A 13398-nucleotide genomic window follows, 5' to 3' on the forward strand; every position below is an offset into this window, starting at 1 on the left:
TGTTCGTCGACCGTGACGGTTTGGAGGTCGCCCTCAAGGTGCTGCCTGTCTTTTACCAGGACCTGATTACTGTCTGGATCATGGTCGAATCGCGTCGCGCCTACCCTCCGGCTGGAGTAGCGGCTGTCGTCAGGGAGCCGTTGCTCAGGAATCCGCACCTCCGTACTCGCGGGTTCAAGTGGCTGTCGGAGGGGAGGGCCGTGGCGGCGAGGGCGACCAGGGTCGGGGACGTGTTGGGTGCCGGGGGCCTGGGCTGGACGCTGCCGCAGGACATAGTGAGCAGGGCAGCGGTAGACGTCCGGTACGTGGCCACCGCCATCCGACGCCTTAAAACGGCGGTGCTCGGACCTGACGTAGTGCACCGGTTGGAGGACGCTCAGGTGTGCGGTGGGATCCCGTCCGCGCTCACCCCAGCCCGGACGGAATTTCACATTGGCCCCAAGGTCCCGTACTTCCCGCGGGAGCCTGTGCCCCACAACCTGAGCCGCCTCCGGAATTTTAATTTTGTTGCTTTCAGGGACATAAAAAGGAGGGCCCTGTATCGACTGCTGCTGCACACCGTCCACCTCTTCTCCCTCATCCACCGTCCGGACACGCCTTGGCGTGTGCATTTGCCACCGGGCGGTGGGGATCCCCAGTGGAGGGCTCTCTTCGTGGGAGTCCTCCCTCTTTCTCTCAGGGATCTGGGGTGGAGGGTGCTGCACGCAGCAGTCCCCTACAACCGCAGATTGCGGTGGTTCATGGACTCCCAGCCCAACTGCTTGTTCTGTGGCGCTGTGGAGTCCGTGGACCATGTATATAATGGGTGTGGGTGTTTGCACTCACTTTTTGATTTTCTTAAAAACCTTCTCCTCTGCTTTTGGCTGCACTTCAGTCCCACCCTCCTGATCTTCGGGTAGCCGGTACGGAGGAGGGAGGGCAGGTCCGAAGACCTCCTTGTGGGTCTGCTCCTGGGCCTGACCAAACTGGCCATCAACAGGTCCAGGCAGCAGGCCGTGGAGGGGGTCGTTAGGGCCGACTGCCTGTCCCTCTTCCGTGGTTACGTTAGGGCCCGGGTGTCCTTGGAGAAGGAGCACGTGGTGTCCACCAACACCCTGGAGTTGTTCAGGGAGAGTGCATTATTTCCCCTTCCAACTCTATTTGTGGAATTCATTGCCACGGAGTGCAGTGGAAGCCGGGACGCTAAATGTCTTCAAGGCCGAGATTGATAGGTTCTTGTTGTCTAGAGGAATTAAGGGCTACGGGGAGAATGCTGGCAAGTAGAGCTGAAATGCGCATCAGCCATGATTGAATGGCGGAGTGGACTCGATGGGCCGAATGGCCTTACTTCCACTCCTATGTCTTATGGTCTTATTTTGATTTAGTCCCTACCCTCCCTTTCACTGTTTTGATCACACAGCACTGCCCATTGATGTGAAGGGTGATGCTTGTCACTGGCCACTCGGGTGTTTTCCTATCTTCCTGGTGGTGGAAATTGAATAAACATTTGTACACCTTGTGTCTCTCACTGTGTCTCACACCTGCGCACACACACACCATGGGTGCTGGGGGAAAAAATAAGCACTACTGCAGTTAGGTGGCAGTGTGGGGGTAAAAAAAAAGAGGAAAAAAATAAACAGAAGGGCCAAACAACCTGTTCACTCGAGAGGTGGCTCAGTGTTAAGCACATTCCACATGGAAATAAGGGGAGACTTGGTGATAGGATACCAACCTCTGTGGAGTTATTTCAGATAATGGTTTCATAGTTTCCATTGCTTATATTTTTGGTGGTTTAAAATAGCTTTAAAGCAACATTGCACTGATTAACATATCCACATTAGCTGCAAAGTTTGATATGTAACATGTTGAATTTGCTAAGCAGCCCTGAGAATATTGTGACGTTTGAACAAATGACGACAAAAAGTTGCAAACTTTGTGCTTTATCTTGTTTTGGAACAAAAAAATGGCATTTTACTTACTTTGCTGCTAAAATAGTTTTCTGGGTTTTTTTTGACTTCAGTAATTTTCCCACTGATGAATAGAAAACTGTCCTGTAAACACTAAGTTCTGGCATATCTGCAAAAGGCTCTTTTATTGCTGTCAGTTCTACATTTCTGAGCTTGATACATTTAATGAAATCTGGGAGATCCTGGTCATGACTTATTGGAAGTCTTCACTCTGTTATTAGCCCAAAGAACAAATTTCAGGCTTCTCAGCGTTGAGCTTTACATATTGTTTTAGATATTCCAAACTTAAAGTTCCTTTGCAGACATATTCAAAACTTTAATATTTTGTATTTTAGAGCTAGTAAATCATTTATGGACAAGGAGATCATCTTCATATGCTTCACAAGAAAATGGACAGAAATAAATCTTGGCTTAAGAACACTGGAGAGAAATGTGCAAAGTAGCAAAATAATTGCATTTTGCTGATGTTTTGAAAATTTTCCCTGCTGCTTTTTAAAATAAAATAAACAGTGGTTTGCAGTTTGAGGCAGAAGTGCAGTGTCAACAGTACTAGAGTAGAAGGGTCAGTGGGAGAGAACTTGTTATTAAGGCAGTAAAGGTCAATGTGGAGACACAAAGGAGGATGAAATAATACGGTTGAGTGGCTTGATGTGTTGATATCTGAAGATGAGAATCTTAAAATTGACACAGGAGGGATATGGAGCTTCAACAGGAAACAAGGTGAGGAAGTTTGGAAGTTCTAAGCAATGACTCAGTGAAGAATTACTGACAAATAATCAACTTAGCTATTTTATGTATGCTACATTAAAAAAAATCTGTTCACTCACCTTGTGTTTCTGACTTCATGTTGTCATGGTATATACACCAGTGGATGTAGACTAAGTTCATCGTCCTAGTACATAAATGATTTTATACATCTTTTCGAGATTTACCGCTGGATTGTATTCTATTCAGCCTGGTATCAGTAACATTCCAGATGCTACTCACCTGCATACTTATACAATAGTGACAGCTCACATTATTCAGCATGCCTTTATTTCCAGAGTTGCCTTTCTCATGTTTGTTTTTTTTTTGCTTTGTCACAATAAACCAAATGTGCTAGTATAAGAACTACGCCCAAGATATTTTGTTTTTGGCTTCTTTTATCCACCATTCCAAATACAAAGCAACTTAGACACCCTGCAAGATAGCCTATATTATCAGATATTGAGGGAGGGGTACATTTTTACTTGGAATCCCAAACTGCACTGGTAATAGCTGAATTAACTATTAGGCATGTAAGGAACTATGGTACAGACCATTATGCTGCTCAACCATGACACACTGCATTAGCTGATGAAGGCTCAGTCCACTAGTTCCTCTGGTGGATATTTGTGTGATTTGTCTTGTTCAAATTTCATGTCTAGGCTGTTTTTCTCTCTCCAGTAAATGTTTATTTGAAACTGCTGATCCCAGCTGTCTGCAGGAAATCTTTGCCTTGGTTGCAGCATTGAAATTAATGTTCTAAGAATGTAAGGACAATGTAATAGCCTATCAAGAATACATTTAAGAGACGGCAAACCTATAAATGTTTATTGTAAAGACTATATTTGGCTCCTACTTATAATCCCAAATATTTATTAGCTATTAAAAATCTGTACAGATATGTATTAACTACCAGTGAACAGTATATTTACTACCAATGTACTTACAGAACAGTGGGGAAAATTCATTAAATAATGCAAAGGAAAATAATCTGAATTTTATTTGTTTACAGATTAAATGAAGTACATTGCTAAGTACAATAATATCACAAAAGGATGGTTTTGCTTACAGGCACAGGGACATAAAACTTTCTTTCCAAATCAGCTGGCATTTTGTTGAACACTCTATATTGTATCTCAGTTTAAAAAAATGCTGCACCCATTCAAAAGTTTTCCTCAACTGCCACAAAAATGGATTTAATCCATGAAACAAATTAATTGATTAACACCTAAAGAACTTATTCAGAGTAATTATGTCTGCACAATAATCAACTATTAACATTTCTAATACAGTATGTCTTTCATTTTTAAAATAAAATTTTAAACATGTACAATTTCTCTTATTTCCCCTTCATCAATTTTCCATTATTCTGAAAATAGTATTAAATTGGAGCAGTGCAGGCAGTTGCGAAGATGGTCTGGACCATAGCCTCTGGCACTACAATTTCAACGAGATGTGCTTAAGCTCAACCAATAGCACAGCATCTGCTGTCATGTACAGTTCTAAAGAAACTTCCAAAGGTTCCTAGTATCAAAATAGCAAATGTAATATCATACATGTTTCTGACAAGACAGTAATTCAACTAAGTTTCATATGGCATATAGTGGATATTACAGCACTAAAGATTTCCTTACAAAAGTTCAAAAATGAGAATGGAGATTGTTGCAATATGGAGTTCACATTAAAAAGGAATGAGAGGGGCTGAAGTTAGCTAAATGAAACAGTAGAATATTTATATAACTACTAAGTAGTGTCTAATTCAATGCACTGCAAAATCTATGTTTTCAAGCAGATTTCAAATAATTAAGAGTTTACACTATTTTGTGATAAGGAAGGAAAGGGTGGGGGGGTTAAATTGCAAAGGTTAAAGCTTTTAAAAACTGCAATTTTTAAAAATACTTCTCATAGGCTAACTCTTTCTGGAGTGATTTCAAATGAACTGTTTTCTGAAGAATTTTGAATATGGCTTTTAAAAAAGTCCTTCAGAGAAATAGAATGTTGTCTTATATCATGTTTTTTTTAAAAATAGTGTATGTTCTCCCATTTTCAGCAAAGAAAATGCTTATGCACCGAAAACATGAAGCAGAATTATGAGTTTTGCCAGTTACATTATGATATAATTTTCAATTCTTCCATTTGAAATTTCCTTTCATTTGCATACCATTCATACTTTGCTGACGTACAAATGAAGCCAACTCATTGCATTTCAAACCTTACAGGATGCTGTAGAAATTAGAAGCAGGACATCTTGAAGCTCAAAAATGTTATACCGAAAATCCTGAATCATACCGGAATTTTATTGTTTTAACCGCCCAATTTTATCAAGTTTCCCAAACGAATAAACTATTTGAAGGCTATTTCAGAAGAAGATTATCAACAGTGGTTGTTCAATGTTATCAAATATACATCCTTTTTACTTTGTATGTTATAAAGATTTAGTCAGAAAGAAAGCCTCTCTTTCACCACACAATTCCCTGCAACACCCCTTCCCAATACCCCAACACCTCTCCACATTATGATCAGACTGAGGTACATCATGTAAAACATTTCCCTACATCTGGAGTTATTTGTTTAAAATAGATTTTGCAGCTCATGCAGAACAAATACTACTAATACATACATTTTCTTTTAAGTTGCTGCTTTAAGATTAAGCTGCAGTATACAGAAAGCACAGAACTTTTTTTAAAAAACATATAGCGCTATTTGTTTTATTTTTACAAGATAAAGACATTGGCAAAATATAATTCTGGAAAAAATGTGTACACTTGTAAAAACATGAGCAATGTCATTTTTTTTTTACACACCATATATGGAAAAGTAAATTTGATGAAATAATCCTGCCACAACAATGCATTGCTAGACCACATTTGACACAGAGGAATTAAGCACATCTGGAAGAACAAGTAAAATGTAGTTAGGCAAAGGCCTTTAGTCCCAAGGTTACATCAAGTGAAGTTTTTTTTCCCTCTTTTTAAAAGATGAAACTGTAATAAAAATGTAAATCCAGATAAGGGCTGAAAACATACCATTACCATAATACACTGAAGCATCAGAAGCACAGATGGAAAAATAACTACAATTCCAACACCAAATGAAATTTCAAAATACAGGAGGATGTGCTGATAACATGAATTTCAGCCAGAAAACAGGCAAGCAAGCAAGCACATAAACTGTAGCACTTCAACAAAACTGAGCAATGATACAAACTAATAAAAGGACCACATTTGCCATCAATAATTAAACTGAAGCTAAATTGTTTCAGAAATAGCTAATTTTGGATTCAGTAATTATATAATGGCAGAAGCCAAAGCTGTAGCTGATTTGTTGTAACTAATTTATTACATTCATATCTTAAGATCTGACACCATATTGCAAAACCTGTCCATTTAATGGATTTCTATGTCTGTGGACATTAATTTGCATTTTAGACTAGATCTTCAATCTATGACAATACAATTGGAAAAGGGGATAAGTTAGTTCAATTATTGAAGTGAACTTAATTTTTAAGTCTTTAACGACAAATATACACAATATTCTTTACCATTAAATGGATGTACTGGAAGTAGCTGCTTCCTAACTTGGTAATAGTTCATGGTAACCCCTCAACCAAAACTGCATCCTTATGATGTCGAGAGATATGCTGGTTCTTTTCCGAAGGTCTTCGGAAGCCTTTCTTGCAGTAATCACAACGATGTGGATAGTCCTTTGTATGAATTGAAATAACATGCCGTTTAAAGCCTGAGGCATCAGTAGTGCTATATTCACAGTACTCACATTGGTAAACCTTTTTGCCACTATGGGTCTTCATATGCTTCTTAAGTTCAACCTGTTGTCGAAAGCCCTTTTTGCAACGTTTACATCTGAATGGCAAATCCTTGGTGTGAACTGAAAGAATATGACGACTAAGAACAAAAGGGTCTGCAATTTTAAAGTCACAGTGCCTACACTGGTGCAGTTTTTTACCCTTGTGAGTGGACATGTGTTTCTTAAGCTCAGAGGGTCGATGAAAGCCTTTATCACATACTTCACACTTATGAGGATAGTCCTTGGTGTGGACTGAAATAATATGGCGCTTCAAATCACTAGAGTTGGAACTTCTGTGATCACAATGTGTGCACTGGTGGGTCTTGTGTCCCTGATGCATGATGGCATGTTTCTGTAGTTCTTTGGCATCCGTGAATGTCATCAAGCAATGCTCACATTTGAATGGTAGATCCTTGCTGTGCTTTGTCTTCATGTGAGTTTTCAGATTTGAGGCATCAGCTGATTTGTAGTCACAGTACTGGCACTGATAAGGTTTCTCCCCAGTGTGGGTTCGCATGTGCTTCCTCAACTCTGAAGGATGGCGAAATCCCTTGCCACACTCCACACAGATGTGTGGAAAATTCTTGCTATGCACAGCCAAGAGGTGGCGATTCAGAAGCCCTTGTTCTGCAGTCTCATACTCACAAAATTTGCATTTGTGCATCTTTGTGGCTCCTTTTTCACGGTGAACCAATTTGTGGGAAACCAGTGCTCCTGGATGAGAAAACACTTTGCCACATTCATCGCACTCATAGGTCTTCTCCACTTTGTTCATAAGCATGTGACTCTCCAGGTGGTTGTGTAAACTGTTTTTCTTGTTAGTAGTGTAATCACAGTCAGTACACTGGTACTTTTTCTTGGTCAGCTGCTCTGGATGATTTTTCATGTGTCGCTTCAGGAAACCTCTGGATTTAAATTTTTTTCCACAGATCATACATGGATAAACAGTTATGGGATGTCCATCTGGCCCTATGATGATTGCTGTAACAGAATGAAGAATAAAATGTCAGTCTTCAGCACCAAATTATTATTATAACATCAAACTAGTACAGCTGTTACTTTTTAATGGTTTCCAGGGATATCATAGTTATTCTTTTTTATTCTTTCACAGGATAGGAGTATTGCTGGCTTGGCCAGCACTTATTGCTGAGAGGGTAGTTATAAATCAACATTATTAGGTCTGGAGTCACATGTAGGCCAGACCAGGTAAGGACATCTGATTTCCTTCCCTGCAGGACATTATGAACCAGAGTTTTATAAAAATGACAATCCGCTGTTTAGGCTAGTTTATATTTTTAATTCCAGGTTTTTATTGAATCTGCCATGGTGGGATTCAAACCCATGGTGCTAGAATATTAGCTGGGGTTCTGGATTATTAGTTCATTGACATTATTGCCCACAACAGACAGAAAGTGAATAACTTTCTGTAATTAAATTCTCTTTCATGCATCTCAACAACGATCTTAAAATGTTACATTTTACATAAGCTTCAAAAGAGCATAAATGAGAAGGTTGCAAACCAAACCTCTGTCCTATGCAATAAAATAAATTAAATTACTTACTCGAAATAAAATCTCCATTCTTCTCCTACTAGGCTCAGGAATGTTGAAGAGAAGCAGCTGTACTCAAAAATGCTCTCAGGTAGCCCTAACTCATGTTTCAACTAATAAGGAGCATAGTGCCCTACAATTCTGATCAATGCACTTTTTGTTAGCTGATCTAATCAAAACAGATATGAATGGTGCTGCCGTGTCATTAGTACCCTTCAGCTGAGGGAGAGATTAAAAAGTAACAGATCCCATCCCTGACTGTAATCCAAAATTCTCTGTTGTAAAGTAAATTATAAGTCTGGACAGGATTAAATGGATTGTGATGCACATTCCTTTGACAGTTATTGTGTATAGTGATCAGCCTGTCAACAAAGTAGAAAAAAAAATGTTCATTTGAATGTGCCACCAGATAGTAGCCAAGGCAAATGAATCCACACATCAATGTAAGCCAGTGGCGCATCAAAAGGTGGTTGGAGTGAAGGAGGATGTGGAACAGGGATGATGGTTTTAAAGAAAGCACATGATGACTTGGAAATATGAATGTAAATTTTAAAGCCCAGATACTTTACAAACAATTAGGAAGTTGGCCTATACGTGACTCCAGACCAACAATGAAGCAATTGACTCTCAACTTGTAAGCCACACAGTTATATCAAAGTGCGAGTAAGTCTGAAGAATGAACTGAAATTAGAAAAACTACCTGGCACTGGCCTAAGTAATGAAAACTGCAGTAGCAAAAACATCCCTGTCAGCCCCATAGAGTCTGCTTTCCTAACATCTAGAGCCTTCTGTCAAGATTGTGGGACAACTCTCCACAGTCATACTCTTAGAATTTTATCTATCAGGTATGATTCTAGGTACTACCACCAGCATCCCAGGGTATGCCCTGTCTCACCACAGAATAGATCCACCAACCCAGCAAAGGTAGCAACGCAGTGGTATAGTTTGGAGGGAACTGATCTAGACATCGATTCCTGATGCCATGAAATCTCATTCCATCAAATCACAGTTAAAATCACAACACCTGGTTTTCGTCTAACAAGTTTATTTGGAAGCACTAGCTTTGTGTCTTATGATCCTATTCCAATGCTACCTGATAAAGGAGCAGCGCTCCGAAAGCTAGCGCTTCCAAATAAACCTGTTGGACTATCACCTGGTGTTGTGTGATTTTTAACTTTGTCCACACCGGTCCAAGACCGGTCCTTCACATCATCAAATCAAAGATAAATCTCCTGTTTATTGCAGCATACTGACATACATCCAGAACAAAATATACCCACTGCTGCATCAGTATTAATTCCAAGATGAAATCACATGGAGGAGTGCTGAAGAATGGGTGGGGCAGCAATTCAAAATCAAGAATAGCTCCGTAGCCCGAGTACTGACTACGCTCACCAAGTCCTAAACCTTAGGCTACAATTACTGACTGAGTTGGCTGAGTCCAAAATAACATAGCTGCTAGACTGGTTCTTGGCAGTGGTAAGGAAACCAACAAGAGGGAAAAATCTATCAAACCTCATCCTCACCAATCTGCCTGTCGCAGATGCATCCAACCAAAACAGTATCAGTAGGAGCGAAAACCACACTGTCATTGTGGAGATCCTTTCATTGTCATCCCATCATACTAAATGGGTCACAATTCAAAGTTGAGCATCAATAAAGTGCCATGGACCATTAGCAGCAGAATTATATTCAACCACAATTTGTAAACTCATGGAGTGGCACATTTCCCATTCCACTATTATCACAAAGCAAGGAGATCCACACTGGTTAAATGAAAAATGCAGGAGGTTATGTCAGCAGAAGCACCAGACATAGCTTTAAAAAAGTGCCTATCTGGTGCAGCTACATAGCCAGAATGGTAGCATGCTAAACAGTAGAAACAGCATTTAATAGACAGGGCTAAACAACCCCATAACCAAAAGATCAGATTTAATCTTTGTACTCCTGCCAATTATGAATGTGGTGGACAACCAAACAACTATCAGAACTAGAGGCTCAACAAATATTTCCATCCTCAACACCAGTGCAAAAGATAAGTCTGATGTATTTTCAACCTTCTACAGCCTGATGTGCCAAGTAGATGATCCATCCCAGGCACCACGGAGATCACAGAATCCTGACAATGCAGATTTAGGCCATTTGGCCCATTCGGCTGCATTGAATCTCTGAAGAGCATCCCACCAAGACCCAGTCCCCTACCCTGTCCCTGTAACACCACATTTACCATGGCTAATCTACCTAACCTGCACATCTTTGGCCTGTGAGAGGAAAACAGTGCACTTGGCAGAAACCCAAGCAGATAAGGGGAGAATATGCAAATTCCAAACAGTCCTCCAAGACTGGAACTGGTCCTGGTGCTGTGAGGCAGCAATGCTAACCATTGTGCCACCCTTGCATCACTAATCCCAGTCTTCAACCTGAATTTGATTCACTCTACCGGATACTGAAAGACTATGGGTCCTAACAATATCCTGCAATAGTAACTGAAGACCTGTGCTCCAAAACAAGTCATGTCCCCAACAAGCGGTTCCAGTACAGTTGCAACACAAGGTCATTGGCCTTCTAGCTACAGTACTGCACATTAATCCAGATGACTGAGGCAGCTTTAATTCGGGTGGCAACCTCACACCAGGTTGGTATTGTTTTATGTCATGATCTCCAATCCAGGTTCTGAGCGAACAGGAAGCCCTGTCTGCACCACACTACCCAGCAGGACCTCCAGGTCCCCGACTGCACAGCCAAAGGCTGATTTCCATCTCTCTGCATACCCTGAACAAACGTCAGGAACGTTGCAGGGCAGCTCAGGACTGACAGTGTTTGGTGCACGATGCCTTTTAAAGATGATGACAGGACAAAAGATGCCACTAGAAATAGTATCTGGTAAATTGGACCTGGAGTTGGACATGAGGAGCCAATAAAAGGTAGGTTAGGTAGTTAGTGAAGCAAGTTCAATAAGATATGGCAAGAAAGCATGCTAGGTCTTGTAGCAGATACCCCTCCTAAAAACTCAATGCAAATTCACAGGTTTTTTTTGACTTAAGTCTAAGGTTCAGCCCATAGAATCAGTGGCCTAGTGAGGGACCAGCATGGCACTTTATTTGCTGTTTGGTGGCTGATGTACTGGATGTGCACTTGCAGATGATGGATGCAGGAGGGTTCACAGGTTTGAGAAGGATACTTCAGAATAGCAAAAATCAGCTGGACATTGTCTAGCAGCCAATGTTGGTGGTCTGGCTTAATAGCACCACCCACAGGATCTGGAACCAGGCAAAGTAAGCCTATGGAACTGTTGCATCTATCAGATAACTGCTCAGTGCATCCTTGCTCAGGTGTTAAAGAGATCATAAGAATAGGAGTAGTCCATTCATTAAATCTTCTCCACCATTCAAAGGAGTATGGATGATGTGATTGTGGACTTCATTCCCCTTTTCTTCCTACCACCTCCATAACCTTCCCTGTCAATCAAAAATCTGTCTAACTCAACCTCAAATACATTCAATCACCCTTCTTTCACTGTTATGGCAGCAAATTCATCTGAGAAGAAAATCCTCTTTTCCATCTTGGCATGATGGCTCAGTGGTTAGCACTGCTGCCTCACAGTGCCAGGGACCTGGGTTTTATTCCAGCATCAGCTGACTGTGTGGAGTTTGCAGGTTCTCCCCACATCTGCGTAGGTTTCCTCCCGGTGCTCCAGTTTCCTCTCACAGAACAAAGATGGGCAGGTTAGGTGGCTTTGCCATGCCAAATTGTCCAGTGTTCAGGGATAGAGTCATAGAGATGTACAGCATGGAAACAGACCCTTTGGTCCAATCCATCCATGCTGACCATAAAGAGTAACCCACCCAGACCCATTCCCCACATTCACCCCTGACTATGGGCAATTTAGCATGACCAATTCACCTAACTTGCATATCTTTGGATTGTGGGAGGAAACTGGAGCACTTGGAGGAAACCCATGCAGACACAGGGAGAATGTGCAAACTCCACACAGTCAATTACCCAGGGCAGGAATCGAACCTGGGTCCCTGGCGCTGTGAGGCAGCAGTGCTAACCACTGAGCCACTGTGCCGCCCCAAATGTGCAGGTTAGGTGTGTCAGCCATGAGAAATGCAAGGTAACAGGGATAGGGTAGAGGGACAGGTCTAGTGGGGTGCCGTTTGGAGAGTTGGTGGACTTGTTGGGCCGAATGGCCTGTTTCCATGCTGTGGGGATTCTATAATTAGAAGACCCTTAATTTTAAAATGGTGTCCAACTTGTTCTCAACTCTCCCAAGACAAAAAGCATTCTATCAGGATCTATCTTATCAAACTCCCCAAAAATCATTACATTTCAATAAAATCTCTTTCTTCTCAATTCCAAATAGTACAGTTGCAAACTGCTCAATTTTTCCTAATAAAGCAATGTGATCCATGCCAAGTTCTCACACAACTATGTTTTTTTGATTGCTAATTGTTCATATACATGTACCCACATTTGAGCTATAATTTGTAATAGGCAATGGCAAACATCTTCACACTGGCTTTATAAAGACATTGTAGCACAATGCTGCTTGGTTTTCATATGTGCTTTTGTCATTGGCTCTTTTAATTTATATGGCAATATGACAGCAATGCAAGGCAACAGGTCAAGACAGGAGAATGGCTCTTAATCTCTACTTTCCAGTGAACGGACCCACACAAATAATGAAAAAGTAAAAGATACAGGGAGCAGCATCTGATAATATGAAATGAGTACTGCACCTAGAATTACCAGGCAGTTAGCATATATTAACCAGACATGACTGTTGCCATTTCATGATTAAATGAGTGTGGATGCTTTTAAAATAGTGTGGCAACTGCCCACTATATTGGAAAATTAGTGGATGGTTGTGTAGCAGGTGTAGAAATCAAAGTTTGTAATGATAATGAAAATCTCAGTGCAAATCCTGTTTAACTAATTCTGGAATATGAGAATTTAATTGTTCGTTGACTCTATCTTCATGGCCAATGTTACAAGCTTCTTTAATATTAAGTAGATTTTCAGCACAATTCTGCACAACCACAAGTGCAGCATAAAGCAGAACCTTCACCCAATGATAAGCAACTGGCCACACTGCCAGAGTTCATGCACTTTCTTACCAGAATGAAGGGAAAGCTTTTTCTAAAAAAAAGTGTGAATGAATGATCAAATTTCCCAGTTATATTGCCTGTGAATGATAGTTCTTGGTGCATCGAATGTTAAAAAGATATCAAAGAAACTATCACAGGTAATGTCAGCTGATATTGTGAAGTCACATTTCCTGAAGATGTATGCGTACAGGAAAGTCGTCAGTTTTGCTAAATTGAAATTAACCAGTCATTAAATAGCACCAT

The 13398-nt window shown here is 40.8% G+C and overlaps 1 protein-coding gene across 2 annotated transcripts in view; it reads right to left on the minus strand.

The window, feature by feature from the left end:
* Window positions 1–3657: 3657 nt before the first annotated feature.
* The window catches only part of LOC140486212 (zinc finger X-chromosomal protein-like), a 52870-nt gene continuing 43129 nt past the window's right edge, over window positions 3658–13398 (minus strand). For both annotated transcript variants that reach the window (XM_072585037.1, XM_072585038.1), the window contains exon 10: window positions 3658–7475. In XM_072585037.1, coding sequence (XP_072441138.1) covers window positions 6280–7475 — 1196 coding nt within the window. In that variant the 3' untranslated portion in view covers window positions 3658–6279. The remainder of the gene's footprint in view (window positions 7476–13398) is intronic.

The sequence above is a fragment of the Chiloscyllium punctatum genome, chromosome 15, assembly GCF_047496795.1.
Source record: "Chiloscyllium punctatum isolate Juve2018m chromosome 15, sChiPun1.3, whole genome shotgun sequence".
NCBI classification, from domain to species: domain Eukaryota; kingdom Metazoa; phylum Chordata; class Chondrichthyes; order Orectolobiformes; family Hemiscylliidae; genus Chiloscyllium; species Chiloscyllium punctatum.